A 23,285-nucleotide genomic window follows, 5' to 3' on the forward strand; every position below is an offset into this window, starting at 1 on the left:
CCATGGACGTCAGTCCTGTGGAGTGACTTGGAATTTAGAGGAGTGGATCACAGTTCAGTGGAACGAGGCATAGACTCTTGAGTCCAGAGGCCTGGAGTCTGGTCCAGCCCACTAGTGCACCGAATTTCTTGAAATTCAAAACTGTACTTGACAGCCTTGATGCAAGTCAAAAAGTTCCCCGACACACGGGTCTCACTTGAGAGGAACACCGAGTTTTCCCGCACAACTTAATCTGAGCCCCTTCTCCCCTCCTGATCTCGACCTGAGGGGCGATTCCCCTACTTTGTCTGGAAAGGGATCCCACCTTCCCGTCGCACCTCAGGAGGAGGCAGGTCTCGCATTGAAACTAGAGAGGAAGCCTCGTGGGTCGTGCCACATTCCGAAAGACACCGATTTCCCCGTCCATTCAAGGTAATTCCCGATGGCTGGACACCTCTGCGAATGTAACCCCGAGGATGAAGTCACATCCAGTGCACCCTGACCTTGACCACATCCCTTCGTGGACTGGATGGTGGCTGAAAACACTCATGTCTCAGATAATGGAGTGTTTCCATCTACTGCCCTGTCCCATCAATCCCAGAGGCTAGCAGCCTGTGGCTATACTGACCCATCTCCTCGCCGGACCATCTCCTCTTAATGATGGCCTCACTGTCAGGGTGGGAAGAGACCGCGGCTGGCGGGAGTCTGGGAGGAACACTGCAGACCATGGGCCGTTGCTTAGAGCTGGGTCCAAAAGTGCCAAGTTCATTTGGAGCCGAGGTCTTGCCTGGCTCCATTTGGTTCAGGTTGTTGCAGGAGCTGGTGCTCAGGGGGTTGAGCTCAATGGCAGGCATGGCTTGGGTGTCAACACCCACACTCCTGGCCAGGAGATCTGGGTCCTCCATGGCCACGGGCTTGTGTGACTTGCAACGGCGGCAGTAGAAGAGAAGCACCGTGGAGATGACAACGATGACCAGCAGGGCCACTATGATGATCAGAATCTCCTGCTGTCCCCAGTCCCCCCTTGTGATCTCAGGGGTGACGAGGCAGTGTCCTTCTGAGCAGCCCCTGGCCTCCATTTCACACCTGCAGGGACAGAGAAGTAGAGGACCCAGTCACTATATAGGCCTTTCCATGTCCCCTCTTAATTTATTATTTATTTGGCTTTATTGAGTCTGAGTTGCAGCATGCAGGATCTTTCTTTGCAATTCACAGATTCTCTGCTTGTAGCAGGTGGGCTCTGAAGCGCTCGGGCTTAGTAGCTGCAGCCCGCGAGTTTAGTTGCCCCGTGGCATGTGGGATCTTAGCTCCCTGACCGGGTGCTGAGAGAAAGGACTTTAAGATAAACATATGGGAGACTCTTGGACAAGCCCTTTCCTTCTCTGGGTCTCAGTTTCCCCACCTGTAAAATGGGTGGGTGGACCACACCACTGGATCTCTTACATACACCCTGACAACAGGATGGGGGGTCCCTTGGGAGCGTGTTATAAATAGAATCCCAGGCCTCCTTCCTTGGAGATTCCAATTTAATTGTTCCAGGAATTTTTATTTTTCATAAGTCTCCCTCATGATTTTTAAAGGTTTCCAAGTTGGGAATTCGTAAAACCAGTGAATTGCCAGAAGCCTCTTTGTGTCTAGGATTATCGTGGGGGATTCTCCTTCCCTGGCAACCCCAGGGCAGCATTACATAAGGTACAGGTAGGTAGTGGTGGGGCATGAATCCACAGTGGAGCCTGTCCCAAGGGGAATCATTGCCCCCGGGCCACTTTCTGAAAAGTCAGGGGCCAGAGCAAGAGAATAAGAACTTGAGCATTTTCAGACTTCAGCAAAGACAGGAAATGCCTGAGGAGCTGGTGTGAGGTAGATTCCTGGGCCCCAGCCTGGTGAGTCCAGTCCACTAGGTTCAGCAGAGGGCTTGGGCGATCTGTCTGTATAGCTAGCACCTCCCCTCCCAGGGTGCTCTTGATGCAGGTGGTGGGAGGAAGGAGGCCTGACCCCTGCAAAAGGCCAAGAGGCCAGGTCACTGGATTACTTGGCCCCTGGCTGCCCACTGGCCTCTTTAGGGCTCAGAGGGCAGAGGTGCTGCCAACCTCAGGGAGAGGAGCCCACAGCCGGGGGCCTCTCCTGTGCTTACCTGTCTCCTGTGTAGGGGTGAGGGCAGATACAGGGGGCTCCCTCGGGGGAGGAGATGCAAGTTCCACCTTCCAGGCAGGGAGTCGAGGTGCAGTTCTCCTTTCTTTGTTCGCAGTGCCTCCCGGCAAACTGTGGGCGGCACACGCAGATATATCCTGGGAGGAAAGGGCAAGGAGGCAAGAGGACATACTGGCCTCGTGGTCCAGCAACTGCAGGTGGACTGAGCCCCCAGGATGGAGGGGGACCTTGAGTGTTTGCAGATCCCAGGGTCCACACTTGGCTACTGAATGCTCCCCTCTGCCATGTGCTCTGTGTTGGGCAGTGGTGCTCAGCTGGGCAAGAAGACTTGATCCCTGCCCTCAAACAACTTACAGCCTACAGGGAACATTCATCTAACAGATATGAATGGGTATCGTCACTGTCATCCAGGACAATGCTATTCAGTGTAGTCACTGTTCTAAGCATCTTCATGTATTAGCTCATCTGACCCACCCGTTGGCTCTGAGATTGGTTGCTGTTATGGTCAACATTAGTTACTATTATTGTCCTTGCACCTGGGGACAGGTGGAAGTTGATGGCTGGCCAGGAAGTGAGGCCTGGGAATGTATGACATTGGCTCAGAGTTACACCACAAGCAAATGGAAACTTGGGGGGGCGGGGGGGTCGTCAAACTGAGACAGTTATATATCATATCAGTATATTATTAATTATTATAAAAATTCGTTTTATTGAAACGAAGTGTTAGGGGAGGAAACTAGCCTAAACTAGGGACCAGGGGAGGTTTCTTGGAGGAGGTGGTATTTTAGTTCAGACCTGAAGGATGAGTAAAAATTAGCCAGGCAAAAAGAGAGGAAGATGCTTTAAGCAAAGGAGAATGTGTGCAAAGACTCAGAGGAGAGGGCATGACATATCACCAGGGGTCAGGGCAGGGGTGAGCCTAGGGAGCAGAGGGGAGAATGGGAGCAGGAGGGCTGGCAGGTGAAGGGTCCAGTGCATAGGAGCCATAGGCAGGAGTAAGAAATTGGGATTCCATCAATGGCACCCCACTCCAGTACTCTTGCCTGGAAAAATCCCATGGATGGTGGAGCCTGGTAGGCTGCAGTCCATGGGATCACAAAGGGTTGGACACGACTGAATGACTTCACTTTCACTTATCACTTTCATGCATTGGAGAAGGAAATGGCAACCCACTCCAGTGTTCTTGCCTGGAGAACCCTAGAGACGGGGGAGCCTGGTGGGCTGCCATCTATGGGGTCACACAGAGTTGGACACGACTGAAGCAACTTAGCAGCAGCAGCAGCTGAACAGCAAGGGGAAGCCACCACTAGGGTCTGAGCAGGAAAGTGATGTGCTCAGATCTGCACTGTGTAAGGATAGCTCTGGTGTCTTGCTGGAAGATGCTAGTGGAGGGACAGAAGCAGGAGAGCAAGGAGGTGGCTGGTGCAGAGGAGAAGATGAGAGGTGATGAGGGCTGGGGTCAGACTCATGGCAGTGGGGACACAGAAGTGATGGACTCCTTGGATAGCTCAGGTAGAAATGACAGTATTATCAGTCAGGCAAACATTAGAAAACGGGAGACTGCCAAGTGTTGACAGGGATACAGGTGCTTAGGAACCCCACGCACTTGCTGGTGGAAGTACAGACTGCTGCAGCCATGCTGGTCAGCAATCTGACCTGACTTAGTCAAAGTGTTGGTATACTCTGGGTTTGTGAATTTCATGTGTGTGTATGTGTGAAAGTTCTCATGTAGGTTCGTAAGATGACATGGAAGGATGTTCAGTGCAGCCCTGTTGATGGAAGTGGGATGTCCATTGCTAGGAAAGTGGAGAGGGGAAAGGTAAGCACATGCACACCTTGGCAAATTGAGCCGAAATTAAAAGCAGTAGGAGGGAGGTTCAAGAGGGAGGAGACATACATATATATGCCTATGGCTGATTCATGTTGATGTATGGCAGAAACCAATGCAACATTGTAAAGAAATTATCCTCCAATTAAAAAATATTAGAAAAAAGAATTACTTGTGGCAGTGTGGATGGAAGAGTGTAAAAATTCAAGCATGTGAAATATAGTTCATGCATGTTGAAAGGATACTTTTAAAAACTTTAGGGATCTCCCTGGTGGTCCAGTGGTTAAGATTCCATGCATCCACTGAGGAGTGAGGGTTTGATCCCTGGTCAGGAAACCAAGATCCCATATACTGTGCTGCTGCTGCTGCTGCTGCTAAGTCGCTTCAGTCGTGTCCAACTCTGTGCGACCCCAAAGATGGCAGCCCACCAGGCTCCCCCGTCCCTGGGATTCTTCAGGCAAGAACACTGGAGTGGGTTGCCATTTCCTTCTCCAATGCATGAAAGTGAAAAGTGAACGTGAAGTTGCTCAGTCGTGTCCGACTCTTAGCAACCCCATGGACTGCAGCCTACCAGGCTCCTCCATCCATGGGATTTGCCAGGCAAGAGTACTGGAGTGGGGTGCCAGTATGGCCAAAAAAAAACCCCACTTTAAGTGTTTACCTATGAGTTTGGGGAAGGGAAAAGGCAGTGGAGTATAAAGGGCAGTAAGAAAGAGAAACTTAGCATGGACCAATGATGACACAGATGTGTTGACTTCAGCCTTCTATATGGAGGTTCTTATTCACCCCCTTCCCCCATCCAGAAAAAAAGTAGAAAGATAGTTCTTGTTGAAGAAGAAAGAAGACTCTTGGCCTCCCCTGGTGTAAACCTGCTGCTGCTAAGTCACTTCAGTCGTGTCCGACTCTGTGCGACCCCATAGACAGCAGCCCACCAGGCTCCCCCATCCCTGGGATTCTCCAGGCAAGAACGCTGGAGTGGGTTGCCATTTCCTTCTCCAATGCATGAAAGTGAAAAGTGAAAGTGAAGTCGCTCAGTCGTGCCCGACTCTTAGCAACCCCATGGACTGCAGCCTACCAGGCTCCTCCGTCCATGGGATTTTCCAGGCAAGAGTACTGGAGTGGATTGCCATTGCCTTCTCCAGTGTAAACCTAGCCAATCCCAACTCACCAGACAGTAAAGGAAAGGGAGGAATTATCTCCACTGAGATCTGCACCCTGAGCCTGTCTCAAACTTCAGCCCTATGACCTTGTCTGAGTTCCCTTACCTTTCCAGGTATCCCTTCCGTAGCACAGTGGTTTCTTGAGCAGTAAAACAGAGCTTTACTTCCCTTTCCCCTCTCTCCCTCATGGGGCTGTGTTGGAGAAATATGCTCAGTCAACTCTACAGTGATCCACGATTGCTAGTTCAGCATGTCAGGGTCCTCTGCAGAGTCTCCTGGGATAAGCCTCGGGGTCAGCCACAGCCTTACCTGCCCCACCAGTCTGCGAGCACTTCCCACCGTTGAGACACGGGTTCTGGCCGCACTGGTCACTGGGGAAGCAGCACTCGGTGAGGGCCCGCCTCTCCAGCAAACCGGCCGCCTTCTTGCCATGGACCAGCAGCTCCAGCACCTCTCTGTTGATCACAACAGCATCCAGGCAGCCTTCAAAGCCCTGGGAGACATTTGGGGAAGAATGCGAGTGGACGAAGCCACCCAGAAAGAGGTCCCTTTCAGGCTTCAGACCCCGGCAGTTCTCTGGGAGCTTGAGGGAGGTGCTGCTTGCACTGTCAACCAACAGGCGGACGGAAGTGTCCATCTCCTCCACCAGAACAGAGTGCCACTCATGGTCATTCACGTGCAACCGGGAGGAAAGATTTCCATAGAAGCCACCTGGGCAGTGGTATTCCAGCTGGAGCACTCCATTGACCAGCTGTAAAGAAAACCCAGATGACCATCAGCAAAACCAAGAGGTGCTTAGAGAAACCTTTGCTCAGAAGCTGCTAGTGCAAAAAATGTTCGTGTATTTTTACAGGTAGAAGGGGTAGTGATTTTTCAAGGCTGTATTTTTTTCAGACGTTGTATTTGTAGAGCATAAAGGCCCTCAAAGTGCACTTCCATTTATGGCCTCATTTGGCCCTTGCTGTTCTCCATGGAATGTCCTGGTAGGGGACATGTCTGTCCATTTCACAGATGAGGAAACTGAGGCCCAGAGACATCTTGCCAGCCCCTGTCTTTTGGATTCTTCTTCACAGGCCTCTCCAGTGTTCTACTCTCCTAAGCCTTCAGGGAAACCAAAAACCTCCCTTTCACCCCCACTTATGCAACAGTTCAGCACTTCTTGAAGTGGATCTCAAAGATGATTTCAGGGGATCCACAAGCTGACAAAGGTGCATATAGTCAAAGCTATGGTTTTTCCAGTAGTCACGTATGGATGTGAGAGCTGGACCATAAAGAATGCTGAGCACTGAAGGATTGATGCTTTTGGACTGTGGTGCTAGAGAAGACTCTTGAGAGTCCCTTGGACTGCAGGGAGATCAAACCAGTCAATCCCAAAGGAAATCAACCCTGAATATTCACTGGAAGGACAATGCTGAAGTTGAAGCTCTAATTCTTTGGCCACATGATGCGAAGAGCCAACTCACTGGAAAAGACACTGATGCTGGGGAAGATTGAAGGCAGGAGGAGAAGGGGATGACAGAGGATGAGATGGTTGGATGGCATTATCAACTCAGTGGACATGAGTTTGAGCAAACTCTGGGAGAGAGTGAAGGACAGGGAAGGGTGGTGTGCTGCAGTTCATGGGGTCACCAAGAGCTGGACACAACTTAGCAACTGAGCAACAACAACAACAAAGTGAAACTATTAAGTAGAGCTGGATTAAGTAGAGCTTCCTCCGGGTGAAATGTGAAGATCTTACCCAGTGTTTTCTAGAGACTGGCCATTTGTACACAATCTTGCCAATTTTTGCCCTGGTTGAATACTACACATACCTTTTTTTAAAAGAACACTTAGTATTATTACAGCAAATGGAAAACCAATATAACTTGCCACTGAGGAAAGAGAATGTCAAAAATAAGTACATCTTATGTATGGAGAGACTAACATAGAAAATTACAATACCATATGTAAAATAGATAGCCAAGGGGAATTTGCTGTGTAACTCAGGGAACTCAAACAGGGGCTCTGTGACAGGCTAAATAGTGGGATGGGAAGGGAGATGGGAGGGAGGCCCTGGAGGGAGGGGCCATGGGTGAACCTATGGCTGATTCTTGCTGATGTATGACAGGAAACCACAAAATTCTGTAAAGCAATTATTGTTCAATTAAAAAAATTTTTAAATAAGTACATCTTATACAAAGCATTGTTATTAAATCACTGCTTTCACTTACTAAAGACCACAACTCCATTGATCCCTCCATTTTTTCACTGTTTCTCCCTTCTTTCATGTCCTCATTCCTCACCGTATCAAGCTTAAAGTCCATAGACAAATTCTTTTCCCTTTTTAACTTGGTAGATCTCACTTGGCAAATACACAAATCAGGTAAAACTCAACTTTCCCTCTACTCTGTATAGCAATCATGGAGCTGAACGTGGCTATGGAGTAACACACAGCCTTTGCGTATTGGTCTCCCTTTAATTTCATGGCCACAAATGTGTCCTTCATACTGCCCAACAATTGTACAATTGTACTGTCTTGGTTGGGCTCCCCTGTTGGCTCAGACAGTAAAGAATCCACCTGCAATGCAGGAGACCCAGGTTCAATCCCTGGGTTGGGAAGATCTCCTGGAGAAGAGAATGGCCACCCACTCCATATTCTTGCCTGGAGAATTCCATGGACAGAAGAGCCAGGTGAGCCACAGTCCATGGTTTTGCAAAGAGTCGGACAAGACTGAGCGGCCAACACTTCTACTGTCTTGTTTAGTCCCCTCACTCTCCCAGATGACTATTTTCACAACTTCTCTCCTTAGACCCTTAATGCCTCTCTCCCCATCCTTGCTCTCAGCAACCAGATGGGAAGTTATAGGCACGGTCACCATCACATCTGTCCATGTTGTCCAAAGCCAATCTCTCTATTCGTGCACTAGATCCCACCCTACCCTTCTTAACCTCCTATATATTGGACAAGAGACCACTGACTATCCTTTCTCCTTCCTATATCTTTGTTCATTCTCTACTGGATCATTCCAGTCATCATATAGACGTGCTGTTATTGCTCTAATCTTTAAAAATATATATATATATATATATATATTTATGTATTTATTTATTTGCAAGGTCTTAGTTGTGACATGCAAGGTCTTTGATCTTTGTTGCAGCATGTGGGATCTTTACTTGAGGCATAAGAACGTCTTAGCTCTGGCATGTGGGATCTAATTCCCTGACCAGTGATCAAACCTGGGTCCCCTGTTTTGGGAGCATAGAGTCTTCTCCACTGGACCACCATGGAAGTCCCTATTGCTCTAATCTTAAAAAAGAAAAAAAAGTTTTATTGAACCCACATCTCTTGCCAGATTGCACTTTCTTTATTTGCTTTTGCTTTGTAGTAAAATTCCACTCCTACCCACCATGACACCACGACACAGAAACCACTGATGTCAGAGTATGCAGCATCCTCTTTGTTGCCGAATCCAATGATTGATACCACTTCATATCTTATTTGACCTCTTAGCAGAATATGACTGAGCTGATCATTCAATGCTTCCTTCTCTTTTTGTATATAATTTTATTTATTTATTTATGTCTGTGCTGAGTCTTTGTTGCTGTACACAGTTGTTCTCTAGTTGCAGAGAGTGAGGGCTACTCTCTAGTTATAGTGCATGGGCTTCTCATTGCAGTGACTTCTCTTATTGCATAGCACTGGGCTCTAGGGCATGCAGGCTTCAGTAATTGTGACACATGGTTTCCGTAGTTGGGCTTCTCATTGCAGTGACTTCTCTTGTTGCATAGCACTGGGCTCTAGGGCATGCGGGCTTCAGTAGTTGTGATACATGGTTTCCATAGTTGGGCTTCTCATTGCAGTGACTTCTCTTGTTGCATAGTACTGGGCTCTAGGGCATGTGGGCTTCAGTAATTGTGACACATGGGTTGAGTAGTTGAGGCTCCCAGGCTCTACATTGGCTCAATAGTTGTGGTGCTTGGGCTTCGTTGCTCTGAGGCATGTGGGATTTCCCTAGACCAGGGATTGAACCCATGTCTCCTGCATGGATTCTTTACCACTGAGCCACCAGGGAAGCCCCACTGTTTCCTTATTAATACAAACCCTTTATCTGGCTTCCCAGATACAATACTCTGTTCATTTTCCTTCACCATCGCCAATTGCATCTTTTCATTCTCCTTTATTGGATTCTCCTCTTCTCTTGCCTTCTCAGTAATGGAGTATCTCAAGGATAAATCCTTGATGTACCCTATTTTTAACCTGCAATCCTTGGTGATCTCCCCAGTTTCATGGTTGTCAATACTACATATATGTTGAAGAATCTCGGATCTTCACCTCCAGCCCAGAACTTTCTCATTAGATTTTGTTTGTCCAGCTCCACTAGTAGGTCTGATAGTTATCTCAAGCTCATGTGTCCAAAATGGAACTCCTGGTCACCTCCACTTCCCCAGTCTACTCTATCCATATCCTTGGCTAGGTCTGTTGGCAGCAACTCCATTCCTTCAGGTTGCTCCAGGTCAACGTCTTACTCCTTGTTTTCTCTCCTAGCCCTCATTCAGCTCCTCCGGGGTCCTGCTGTCTTTGCCTTCAAAATGTCTCCAGCATCTGAACTCTTTTTTTTCCCAGTTCCACTGTCATTCCCCTGGTCTAAACTGCCATCATCTCTCACCAGAATTACTTCCTTTGGGCTGGGTCTTTCCACTTCCATCCTTGTGCCTCTAAAGTCTATTCTCAGCACAGTAGCCATGAGGACCCTTTTCACATATGTCAAAACATCTTAATTCTTTGCTCAAAACCTTTAACATCCCCTACATTACTCAGAATAAAACCCAATGTTCTTAAATAGCATGAGAACTTTTTATAGATATGATCTCATCTCATCTGATTATGTATCAGACCTCAACTTGTGCTACTACTGTTCCCCTGCTCACTTCACTCAAGCCATATTGACATCTGAGCTGTTTTTAAACATGCCAAGCAATCTCCTACCAATGACTGTTCCCTTTACCTAGAATGCTGTTCCCCCAGAGGTCTACATAACTAGACCCTCAATGAAACCTTCCCTAACCACCTTATTTAAAATTGTAACTTCCCACATTCCTTTTCCCCCTTAACCTTTCTTTTCTTTTAACCCCAAACACTTATCACATTTAGACAAATTCTGTAATTTTATGATTTACTAGGTTTACTGTCAGTTTCTCACCATAGGATGAAAACTCTAAGAGGGTTTTTTTTTTTTTAATATTTTTCACCGATAAGACCCAAGCACCTGGAAGAGTGCCTGTTGCATAGTAATGCTTGATAAATATTTGCTAAATGAATTCAGTTCCAACTAGGGCTTCCCTGGTGGTCTAGTGGTGAAGAATCCGCCTTGCAGTGCAAGGGACACAGATCCCCGCTGTGGGAAGATCCCACACACCGCAGAGCAACACAACTACTGACCCCTGTTCTTAGAGCCCATGCTCTGCAACACAAGAAGCCACCACAATGCGAAGCCCAAGCACCACAACCAGATAATAGCTTCCACTTGCTGCGACTAGAGAAAGCATGTGCGCATCAGTGATGACCCAGTGCAGTAAAAATAAATAAATATTTAAGACATTCTAAATGGGGCTTCCCAGATGGTGCAGAGGTAAAGAATCCACCTGCCAATGCATGAGACATAAGAGAAGTGGGTTCGATCCCTGGGTAGGGAAGATTCCCTGGAAGAGGACATGGCAACCCACTCTAGTATTTTGCCTGGAGAGTCCCGTGGACAGCAGAGCCTGCTGGGCTACAGTCTATAGGGTTGCAAAGAGTCAGACACAACTGAAGCAACTTAGCACGAACTAGCTGCCAAAGTCTCCTTTCTCTTTGGGAGATGGACATGTGTGATGGAGGTGTTAAAATCAGACAGATACTCTGAGACTTTCTACAGATATAATCAGAAGGACTGAAAGACCCTTAGAAAGGAAATTCATTTTCCTCCATATGATTCCATGTACCTTAATGCTGATTTTGTCATCTTGAGTGCCCCCCAGGTCCAATCCATCTTGGGGAACATGGGTCTGTTACTCAGCAAAAGTGATAAAAGCATCAGCCAGGTCTAGGTGGCCTCATGCATCTCTCTTTCTATCTTCAGAGGCTCTCTATCATCCCACAGAACAGCCCAACCTCTGTTGTACTAGGACATGATGCATCCCCAAGTGGGGTGGGTTTTGGCCATTGTAACTAGAAAGTCTCGTGTTCTGACCTTCGAGAGTCACACCCAGGCTCATGGTAAACCACGCAGGGTTTCTTTGCAGAAGTTTGCCTTCTTGGCCACGCCCATACTGCCCCACCTCCCCAGCCTGGCATGCCCCCAGGAAATCTCTCAGGGTGGCAGTTCCTTACCTTCAGGGAGAGACGCACTGTCTTATTGCTGAACAGGAGAATTGCCTGTGACTGGAGTGTTTTCAGGCGGAAGTGTATGTGCCCGTTCTGAAATTCCGGGAGACGGTACCGCCCGAAACTCTGACCGCTGAACCTCACGGCAGTACCTGTGAAAGCAACCAAAGGTGTCACCTCCACACCAAGTTGCCGGGAGCCAGCACGGGAGTTCCCACCCTTGACAAAGGTCATGCGGAGAGGCCTGATATGCAAAGGCGAGTCAGGACTCGAGGGGCCCCTGGATCTGCTTGAGCATCTACCCCAAAACCAGAATCTGTCTGTTTTACTACTCTATGACTTTCACCAACTCCTCTGACATTAACGAGGGGCTATCCCTGATCACCTTTCTCTGAAGGAAATCAACTTAGAGCTCTAGTTAATTAGCCTCCTGGGCATATTAGGAGTGTTTCAATCCAAACCCCTCAGATGGCTCTCTAACTTGCCTGACAGGTATACCCGGACTCCTACAGCTACGCATACGATTGTTTACAGCCTCCCAACAGCGAGAGGTACGGGAAGCTTAAGATATTCAAATAGTATAGAACCTCTCGGGGAGTTAGAAATTGTTAGAATAGAACTAGTAGAAGATTTCATTGTTGAGCTAATGCTTGCTGCCAAGTTTCCACATCCCCTGTATTGTGTCCTTGGGAGTATATTAATTAATATAGTTGGTATATAGAAAAAATAAGTAGTGGCCTTGGTGTTAACAACTTTAGACCCTTAAGGTAATAAATTCTTTCCTTGTTGTAAGCCCACTGCACCTTTGCCCTGTAGAAATGCAACTTTATCTAACACTTTTGAAGGATGGCGCCAAACTTTAAAATAATTACTCTTAGAAAAAACAAGTTTTCTGGTTAACTAACCTTTATTGGAACAAAGAGTCATAAAATGTTAATAGGCCTTCTGGCCAGAAGATGATGTAAATCACCTAAAGCATTTGTATATGATAAGTTTGCAGAAAAGAAAGCCTGGTCTCGATAAGGATCAAAGACTGCTGACTTTGCATGGTTTTACACCCCCTATTATCCTCTACGCACAACTTAAGGTATATAAGCTCCCTTTGAAAATAAAGCTACAGGCCTTGCTCACCGAAGCTTGGTCTCCCCATGTCATTCTTTCTTGTTTCCTTTTCTCTCCTTTTCTTCTCTGTTCTTCCTTCAGGATGACTGATTTGGAGCGGGGGGCTCTGTGAGACCACTTACTTGCCTGGGCTTCTAAGACCCACTCGAGAAGGTGCCTAAGGTGGGGTACCTTCAGCTATTCGAGAGGGCGCCTGTGGCCTCCGTGGTCAGAGCAAGTTCGGTGTCACGAACTTTATTGGTTTCCCACATAAACCAGTCAGGTCAAGCCTCTGTCTCTCCGCTTTGCTATCCTTTCGCCAACGCCGTCCTCCAGAGGATATCCCTGGATCCAACCGGGGCTGGACCCTGGTAAGTGGCGCCCGGAACAGGCTATCCAAAGGTAGGTCTCCCCCATTGTGCAGTTTTCGGATGGCTAGGACCCCACTCAGGGTGTCGCAGACCCCCCTGCATAAGATAGGTAGGGTGAGTAGGAGTGGGAAGTGTTGAAGTGTTGAATCTTGCAATATAAGACAAGATTTCAGTGTTGAAGTGTTGAATCTTGCAATTTAAGACAAGATAAAAATTTTCTGACATGGGTAACAGTGAATTAAAAGAATGACAACTTTTTATAGGAGTAATTTTGCAATTGTTAAGCAAAAAAAGGAATAAAAGTCAAGAAAGCTAATGTTCAATCCTTTTTCACTTTTGTACAAGAGCAGTGTCCTTGGTTTCCAGAAAAGGGCACTGTTAACTTAGATTCTGGGAAAAGGTAGGTAAACAGATAAAAACTTGTTATAGTCAACATGGTCCGGAAAAGGTGCCCTCTGATGCCTTTTCCTTATGTAATATAATTAGAGATGCTTTAGACCCTGCTCCTGATTCTGAAAGGTTCACGTTAAAGAGGAAAGTGAGGAAAAAAAGGTGCATGTATGAGAGGAAAGTGAAGAAAAGGAAGCTATACCTAGCTATCAGCAGCTAAACGAATGGCTAGCTGCTATGACTGCTGATGGGTAAATAAAAGATAGGGATGAGAAGAAAGATCAGCTCTCCCCTCAGGATGAGGAAGATTTAGAGGAAATGGCAGCTTGATACCATTCTGATGAGGATTGGTCTTTTTTAGCTAAAGACGCTCCTAAAAGTCTAAGAGAAACATCTCCAATCAGACCATCCGCTCCTAGGAGCTTGACGGAAATATCTTCAATCATACCATCCGCTCCTATGAGTCTGAGGGGAAACATCCCCAATCAGACCATCCATAAGATTTAAATATCAAACAGGCAGAGGATCCCCAGAGCAGGAGAGGAAAAACAGGGAATGCCTCAGTCCCCGCTTGCCCCCTCCTCCCTATAGGGGTGAGGGCCCTCCACTAGAACTTCCCCAGAGAAGGGTCCTCTCTAGCCCCGAGGATGAATTTGATCCCCACCTTGAGGCTTGTTTTCCAGTAGTGTTTCAGAAAAGCGGGGGGGGGTGGGGAAGAGGTCCCTTTCTGGGAACCTCTTCCAATGAAATTAATTAAAAAACTCAAACGGGCTTATGCCTTATATGGGGCTACAGCCCCGTACACTTTAACATTATTAGACGCCTTGGCGGTTAGATGGCTGACACCTCATGATTGGAAAACAATTGTTAAGGCTTGTTTATCTGGAGGGCAATTTATACTTTGGAAAGCTGAATATGAGGATGTTGCCCAAAAGCAGGCTAGCACTAACCTCAAACAGGGAAGAAACAACATTGTAAAAGAAAAGTTGGTAGGAATTGATTATGCAACATTTGGGGATCAGATGGATCTAGGCAAAGAAACTTTAGAACAGGTATCATCCTGTGCCCTTGGGGCCTGGTGATTATTGCCTCAAGAAAAGGAATCAACCTCTTCCTTTTCAAACATTAAACAAAGGCCAGAAGAGCCATATGAGGACTTTGTATCACAACTTATAGAGGGAATCAACAGAGTAATTTCTAGTACTGAGGCATCTGAAATACTGATAAAACAATTAGCATTTGAAAATGCTAATTCTACCTGCCAGGCTATCCTACGTCCTATAAAAAAAATCTGGGGAAGTAGGAGATTACATCAGGCAATGTGCACATGTAGGACCTGCAATAATGCAGGGCGTTGCTATAGCTGTGGCCATAAAGGGAAATTCTTATCAACAGACAGTTCAATCCTTTTTTACAAACAAGAATAACCCGCCAAAGAGTCATTTCAGTAATCAAGGCCGGAATGCTGACTTGTCCAAAGCCTGCTTTTCTTGCGGCCAGGAGGGGCACTTAACGCGCGCCTGCCCCCAAAGAACAGCTAACTCTTATCTGCCGAATCCTGCCTCCACGGCTATGACTCCTAATCTCCCTAAGACTCCTTGTCCTCGTTGTCAGAAGGGATATCACTGGGTAAAAGACTGTAGATCAAAATTCCATAAAAATGGAACCTTGCTAGTTCCTGACCAGCAGTCGGGAAACGGGTTGAGGGGCCAGCCTCAGGCCCTGACAGCAATTGGGGCAACATCTTTGAACCCATTCATACCCTTCATCCCATCACAGAGCTCATTAGAGCAACCCCAGGCAGCGCAGGGCTGGACCTCCGTTCCACCACCTCAACAATATTAACACCAGATAGTCCTACTATAAAAATCCCTACAGGGGTTAAAGGCCCATTACCGACAGGTTTGGTAGGAATTATACTGGGCAGAAGTTCCTTAGCCATGCAAGGACTCATAATTGTTTCTGGAGTGATTGATTCAGATTACACAGGAGAAATTCAGATTATGATTCACCCCCAATTAAAACTATACAAATTCATAAAGGACAGAGAATAGCTCAACTTTTACTTTTGCCTTATCACACTGCTGTAGGGCACACTGTTAGAGTGAGAGACAAGAGAGAGGATTCACATCCAGTGATATGGTCTTTTGGGTGACAGAGATTACTCAGAAATGCCCTATGAAAACTATCTTGGTTACTGGCAAGTCTATTGTGGGGCTGTTAGATACAGGAGCAGATGTTTCCTGCATTTCTGGGAAAGACTGGCCCAGTTCCTGGCCAACACACACGACTGAAAACAACTTGGTGGGAATAGGGAGAGCCACCGCAGTAGTTAAGAGTGCAAAAATGTTAGACTGGCGGTTTGAGGATACCTGTGGAACTTTTCAACCCCATGTAGTTACTTCACTCCCCTTTACTCTATGGGGGAGGGATGTGCTGTCTCAAATGGGAGTGCTACTTTTTAGTCCTGATGAAAAAGTGACCTCCCAAATGCTCGATATGGGCTATGATCCATCAAAAGGACTATGTAAACAACAGGAAGGAATAATTGAGCCGATCTGCCCAACCCCTCGACAGCAACATACAGGATTGGGGTATCCAAATTTATAATGGAGGCCATTGTTTTTGCTGCCGACCCCATTACATGGAAATCTCAAGACCCAGTGTGGGTAGAACAATGGCCTCTGCCTAAAGAAAAATTACTGGCAGCTAAGATGTTAATCTCTGAACAACTGCAATTGGGACATATTGAACCCTCCAATAGCCCCTGGAACACTCCTATTTTTGTCATTAAGAAAAAATCTGGCAAGTAGCGACTTTTACAAGATCTAAGAGCTATTAATGCCACTATGGAAGACATGGGGGCCTTACAACCTGGGTTCCCTTCCCTAGTAGCTGTTCCAGAGGAATATAATATTATTGTAATTGATTTACAAGACTGTTTTTTCACCATTCCCATAAGTGCTGAAGATAAAAAGCAATTTGCCTTTAGTCTGCCATCAGAAAATTTTAAACAGCCTTATTTAAGGTTTCAATGGAAAAGTGTTACCCCAGGGAATGAAAAATAGCCCTACCCTATGTCAAAAATTAGTCAATGCCACTATAGAAGATATTAGGGCTAAATATGAACAAGTATATATGATTCATTACATGGATGGTATTTTAATAGCTCATCCAGATAGAGCTCATTTGCAAACTGCTCTCCAAGATTTGACTCAGGCACTGTCAGCTAGAGGCTTAAAAATTGCCCCAGAGAAAATTCAAACCAATCTACCTATAACTTATTTAGGAAGGGTTATAAATTCTGAAACAGTGACTCATGCCCCTTTACAATTGAGAAAAGTCCATCTTGTTACTTTAAATGATTATCAGAAACTTTTAGGTGTTATTAATTGGATAAGGCCCTATTTAAAATTAACCACTGCTGAGCTAAAGCCTCTTTTTAACATTCTGCGTGGTGATCCTGATCCAACTTCAAAAAGGCAATTAACTATTGAGGCTCAGGAAGCCCTAGACAAAGTAGAAAAGGCTTTATCTGATAGCTATGTAAAAAGAATTGAATTAGCAGCCTCCTGGCAATTCCTTTGCCTGGCTACCCCAACTGCACCTATGGGAGTTTTATGGCCAAACGGCCCCCTAGAGTGGGTCCATCTTCCCGCTCAAGCTAAAAAGGTAGTGGCTTCTTATCCGGGTTTAGTGGCTACTTTAATATTAAAGGGGAGAAAGCGGAGCATTGAGTTATTTGATAAAGAGCCATCAGAAATTGTAATTCCATATAATAAAGAACAGCTTGATGCTCTTCTAATGTTTGATGAAAATTGGCAGATTGCTATAGGAAATTATTTTGGTCAAATTCTGCATCATTTACCTTCACATGTTTTGCTAAACTTTATATCTAAACATCCAGTTATTTTCCCTGTTAGGTGCAAACACTCCCCCAATCCAGGCACTCAAATGGCCTTTACTAACGGGTCAGCTAATGGCAGAGCTTCTATAGTTACAAGAGATCAGCATAAGGTTTTGCAAACACAAGAAACTTCAGCTCAAAGAGCTGAACTCACAGCTGTTATAGAGGCTTTTGTTATGTTTGCAGAGGAGGAATTTAACCTTTACTCTGACTCTCAGTATGTGGTCAGGCTGTTTCCACACATTGAGACTGCGGTTCTGCCAGAGAACAAAACTGCTATATTTCACTTGTTAACTAAACTACAGCAGCAAATTTGGGAACGAAACCGAGATCATATTTTATTGGCTACGTGCAAGCTCATTCTGGATTGCCTGGACCTTTGAATGCCTTAAATGACTTGGCAGATTCACTAACTAAAGTTACAGTGGCTCCTGCCTTTGAAGAGGCTCGAGCCCCTCACTCACTCCATCATCAAAATGCTAATGCCTTAAGATTATCAATTTCAGATTCCCCGTGAATCTGCACGAGAGATTGTTCACTCCTGTTCACATTGTCCCACTACTGTAAATAATTTACCTATGGGAGTTAACCCTCGTGGTCTCAGACCTAATGTACTCTGGCAGATGGATATAATTCATGTCTCTTCATTTGGAAAATTGTCTTTTGTTCATGTAACTGTAGATACTTTTTCTCATGTCATTATTGCAACTGCTCGTACTGGAGAGGCCTATAAGGATGTAGTGCAACATCTCTTTACTTGTTTTTCATATTTAGGTCTGCCAAAGGCTTTAAAAACTGATAATGCCCCTACTTATACTTTAAGTCTTTCCAGGATTTTTGTATAAAGTTTTATATAAAACATAATACAGGCATCCCCTATAATCCACAAGGACAAGCTATAGTAGAAAGGGCACGTCAAACATTAAAAATACAAATTCAAAAATTACAGGAAGGGGAATTTAAATATAGTTCCCCCCATCAGATCCTGCAGCATGCTCTCTTTGTAATAAATAACCTGAATGTTGATTCATCTGGAGCCACTGCAATGCTTCATTGGTGTCCGGAACAAAATAAAAAGCTGTTGGTGAAGTGGAAGGATCTCCTCTCTGGACAATGGAGGGGTCCCAACCCATTATTAACTAGCGGCCGAGGATATGCTTGTGTTTTCCCACAGGATGCAATTTGGATCCCAGACAGACTGATTCGTCATGTCACAGCCCCCCAGGCATCTGGTCCCTCCACTGCCACGACCACAAAAAAGGAAGGGACCTCCTCTACCTCCACTCCCTCCGCCAACACGGGAAGCCCAGCTGATCTCTAGACGAATGACACCAGAGATCCTGGATGAACAGGAAGAGGAACCACCCACCAGACAGATGTCACAACTCTGTATAAGAGATATTGTTCTCCCTAATTCTTTACCCCGCAGGAAATCACCGGGATGTCCTACGCGGGCCACTCAACAAGCCTCTATACCTACCTGGGGACAGATTAAGACGCTTTGTCACCAGGCACAAGGGATAGCTTCCCTGCAGGGCTCTCCAGTCTCTCCGGAGAGAGTGTTTATTGCTATGCTTGCCTTACTATCTTGCCAGGTAAGCGCCTCCTCTCCCGCTCCAGAAAAGTATTGGGCATACTTCCCAGATCCTCCAACCTTCCAAGTAGTTACTTGGAACAATGCCCCTATACGGGTCCACACAAACCAGCCTCATTTATTGGGAGGACATTATACTTTCTATACAGAGGAGGAATACCCTATTAATTTCAATTATACCTTTAGGGGATTAACAGATGATCTCCCTGTTTGTTTTAACTTCCCTTTTGATCATACAGGAAGCTATATTACTCCTACCAAAGAAGGATGTATTGGAGCCTCTGAAAAAGCAATTATAACAGATTCTCCATCCTTAAGATATCGGTCAGTTTGGGTATTACTGGCTCGTATGCCTGGGATCCTTGACCCCTATAAATCCCTGCGTTTTAAATCTCCACCAAAATATCCAAATTGTCATAATGCTGCCCCTTCAGATGCCATATGGAAAACTATAGATGGTCATTCAGGATATCCGATTTGGAAATCTTGTACTTATAATTCTAGAATTGACTACAGAATACCAGGAGGAAATTATACCATTCAGGACTGGAGCAACCCGGATCCAGGTCAGGATCCAATGATTGATGATGCATTTAAAGGGAGATTTGACAATTGGAAAGAATATTCAGTTCCTTGGCCATTACGCGCCACTAGATGGCATCGTAATCAATTTGTTCCTCCTATGCTGTCTTATACGGCTAAGGGCAGAACTTATTGGCAACCAGAAATTTGGAAGGCCCTTACCGCTACTGCCCCTATTACCTTAACCCGGCCAGAAAATATTTCTACTTATTCTATTTTAGCTTGTCTACCCTCGCCTTATGTTTTTCTCTTCACTAATGATTCCAAGAGACTTAATATACACATGAATTATTCAGGTGGACCTAATATAGTAACTTGTGAACAATGTATGCTCTCATCTTGTTTGGCCCCTCAATATAATGTTTGCTCTTTTGTGGTGTTGCAACGCCCACCCTATCTTATGGTGCCTGTAACTATAACTACACATTGGTATGATAACTATGGTCTTGCTGTAATACAACAAGTGCGGGATTTAATGCGATCACGACGGTTAGCGGGCTTACTTTTACTGGGAATAGCAACTTTAATAACTGGAATTACTTCTGTTTATATGGCAGCAGTTTCATTGACTGAACAAGTACACACTGCTCAATATGTTGATGCTATGTCCAAAAATGTTTCTTTAGCATTGGCAACAGAGGAAGCTATATTCAGGAAGCTGGAGATGAGGATAGATGCCCTAGAGGAAGCAATATTGCATATTGGAAATGAATTGCAGGCTTTAAAAGTGAGATTGGCACTGTCCTGTCATGCCGACTATCGGTGGATTTGTGTAACACCCCTGAAAGTAAATGAGACAGATTATGACTGGCAAAAAATTAAAAATCATATTTTAGGTGTCTGGAACAGCTCCGACATTAGTTTAGATTTAAGGAAACTTCACAGTCAAATAACAACCATAGAACGCTCTCACTTAGATTTTACTGCCTCAGGAGTAGCAAGTGACTTCTTCCATACAATCTCTAACTTTGTTTCAGGAAAGTACTTTCTGTCTGCTATTTTTAACTATGCTGCTGTGGCCGCTATAATTCTGCTTATCATATTCATTCTTCCTTGTATTGTCAGAATTTTCCGACAGAGCATTCAGAAGCTCGAGACTGAATTGCATACGGGTTTCTTAAGAAATAAAAATGGGGGAGATGCCGGGACCCAGCACGGGAGTTCCCACCCATGACAAAGGTCATGCGGAGAGGCCTAATATGCAAAGGCAAGTCAGGACTCGAGGGGCCCCTGGATCTGCTTGAGCATCTACCCCAAAACCAGAATCTGTCTGTTTTACTACTCTATGACTTTCACCAACTCCTCTGACATTAATGGGGGGCTATCCCTGATCACCTTTCTCTGAAGGAAATCAACTTAGAGCTCTAGTTAATTAGCCTCCTGGGCATATTAGGAGTGTTTCAATCCAAACCCCTCAGATGGCTCTCTAACTTGCCTGACAGGTATACCCGGACTCCTACAGCTACGCATACGATTGTTTACAGCCTCCCAACAGCGAGAGGTACGGGAAGCTTAAGATATTCAAATAGTATAGAACCTCTCGGGGAGTTAGAAATTGTTAGAATAGAACTAGTAGAAGATTTCATTGTTGAGCTAATGCTTGCTGCCAAGTTTCCACATCCCCTGTATTGTGTCCTTGGGAGTATATTAATTAATATAGTTGGTATATAGAAAAAAATAAGTAGTGGCCTTGGTGTTAACAACTTTAGACCCTTAAGGTAATAAATTCTTTCCTTGTTGTAAGCCCACTGCACCTTTGCCCTGTAGAAATGCAACTTTATCTAACACTTTTGAAGGATGGCGCCAAACTTTAAAATAATTACTCTTAGAAAAACATGTTTTCTGGTTAACTAACTTTTATCGGAACAAAGAGTCATAAAATGTTAATAGGCCTTCTGGCCAGAAGATGATGTAAATCACCTAAAGCATTTGTATATGATAAGTTTGCAGAAAAGAAAGCCTGGTCTCGATAAGGATCAAAGACTGCTGACTTTGCATGGTTTTACACCCCCTATTATCCTCTATGCACAACTTAAGGTATATAAGCTCTCTTTGAAAATAAAGCTATGGGCCTTGCTCACCAAAGCTTGGTCTCCCCATGTCGTTCTTTCTTGTTTCCTTTTCTCTCCTTTTCTTCTCTGTTCTTCCTTCAGGATGACTGATTTGGAGCGTGGGGGCTCTCTGAGACCACTTACTTGCCTGGGCTTCTAAGACCCACTCGAGAAGGTGCCTAAGGTGGGGTACCTTCAGCTATTCGAGAGGGCGCCTGTGGCCTCCGTGGTCAGAGCAAGTTCGGTGTCACGAACTTTATTGGTTTCCCACATAAACCAGTCAGGTCAAGCCTCTGTCTCTCTGCTTTGCTATTCTTTCACCAATGCCGTCCTCCTGAGGATATCCCTGGATCCAACTGGGGCTGGACCCCGGTACCAAGTGGTCACCATGGAACACTGGAACCGACTTTGTCTCACTCAACTCTTGGGTGGCAAGCAAAGTCATTGCTCACATTTTACAGGTGAAGAAACAAGGGTGTGGAGTAACTTGTCCAGGGGCACACTGTTAGACAGGGGCCATCACCCTGCACACCTTTCTTTGGCCCCAGGGCCCCTTGCCTTGGGTTCCAGCCTGGGTCAGAAACTATGAGCTAAAACCATGAAGGAAACATGCATTGAGCCAGAAATATCAACCAAGTATGTTGGTTGATACCAAAATCCTCCATAGTTTCCATGATGATTCTGACATCACTTGGGGAAGAAGGAGGCCAAGTTGGAGAGGATCTTGCATATATGTGTGATTTCAGGAACACCACAAAGGCTTTTTGCCTCAAGATATCTCCTTTATCATTAGGAGTGTAATCATTTGAATAAGTGCATCCCACATGATATGCTGTTAAGAAGTCAAGAGGAAAGAAAATAGTGACAAATAATGTGGCTAAAACTTCCATAAGGTCCTGCATATCCCATCCCCCATAGCAATTGCTAATGCACTGTTGCATAGTGAGGGGTCTGAAACTTCACCTAAACTTGAGTTTTTCAAGCTTATTTGACCATGGGACCCTTTAATGTGGACCACCTACCATTAGCCCTTGGACATGGCATTCTGTGGAAACCCCTTTGAGAAATGCTGTGTTATATTAAGCAATGCCCTCCCCAGATTTTGTTTTTTAAATCCACCCTCCCCAGAAGTGAGTTCACTTATTAAATCGTTAAAACCTCATTGTGAATAAGATTATCAGTTGTTAGGGCTCCAGATTCCTAGGGAAGAGGGTTGATTTGGGGGGAGGGGGATTGAGAGGAGGGGAAGAGAAGTGTTGAAGAGAGGGAACTCAGGTCAAAAGGAGGAGAAAGAGAGTTTTAATAATCCACTCAAGGGTACACAGCTAGTAAATGATAGAAGCTCAGATTTGAACCTGAGCTGCCTATTCTGAATGCTAAGGTTAAACCCATCAGACTGTAGTAATAATAGTAGTAGCGTTACTGACTCAGGTTAATTGACCACCTTCTATATGTCAGGCACTTTTCTAAGCAAGCCCTTAATATTTAATTCTTAATCCCTACAATAGCACAAAGGCACAGAGAGGTTAATTAATTTTCCCTGGGTCACGTGGCTCACAAGTGGCATAGCTAGGATTGGAACCCAGGCAACTTGATGCTAGACTCTATGCTTTTAGCTGTTATCTGAACTGTCTCTTGTATTCTTATTATTATTTTCAAAATTTAAAAAAGTGACCAGAACTAGGGTGCTATTCCATGATGAGATTTTGTGAGGCCATACCTGTCTCGTGGTGGTCCATGGCCCTTAATCCTGTGAAAACATCCCTCTAACTAAACTGAGAGCCCTGTGTTGGGATCTCCAGCCCTGGAGTTGGGCTGGCCAGGCCCA

The 23,285-nt window shown here is 45.4% G+C and overlaps 2 protein-coding genes across 2 annotated transcripts in view; one reads left to right on the forward strand and one right to left on the reverse strand.

Moving 5' to 3' along the window:
- The window catches only part of FAT2 (FAT atypical cadherin 2), a 78,889-nt gene that overhangs the window by 3,188 nt on the left and 52,416 nt on the right, over nt 1-23,285 (reverse strand). Inside the window, exons 21-24 of the mRNA XM_010850598.1 lie at nt 11,468-11,613; nt 5,428-5,869; nt 2,114-2,267; nt 608-1,065 (exon numbers count right to left, since the gene is read on the reverse strand). Coding sequence (XP_010848900.1) covers nt 608-1,065; nt 2,114-2,267; nt 5,428-5,869; nt 11,468-11,613 — 1,200 coding nt within the window. The remainder of the gene's footprint in view (nt 1-607; nt 1,066-2,113; nt 2,268-5,427; nt 5,870-11,467; nt 11,614-23,285) is intronic.
- On the forward strand, nt 18,392-20,580 carry LOC104996336 (endogenous retrovirus group K member 25 Env polyprotein-like). Its single transcript, XM_010850597.1, has one exon. It carries the CDS (start codon nt 18,439-18,441, stop codon nt 20,578-20,580), a length of 2,142 nt encoding a protein of 713 aa, XP_010848899.1. The 5' UTR covers nt 18,392-18,438.

Source organism: Bison bison, unplaced genomic scaffold, assembly GCF_000754665.1.
Source record: "Bison bison bison isolate TAMUID 2011002044 unplaced genomic scaffold, Bison_UMD1.0 scf7180017864291, whole genome shotgun sequence".
Classification (NCBI taxonomy): Eukaryota; Metazoa; Chordata; class Mammalia; order Artiodactyla; family Bovidae; genus Bison; species Bison bison.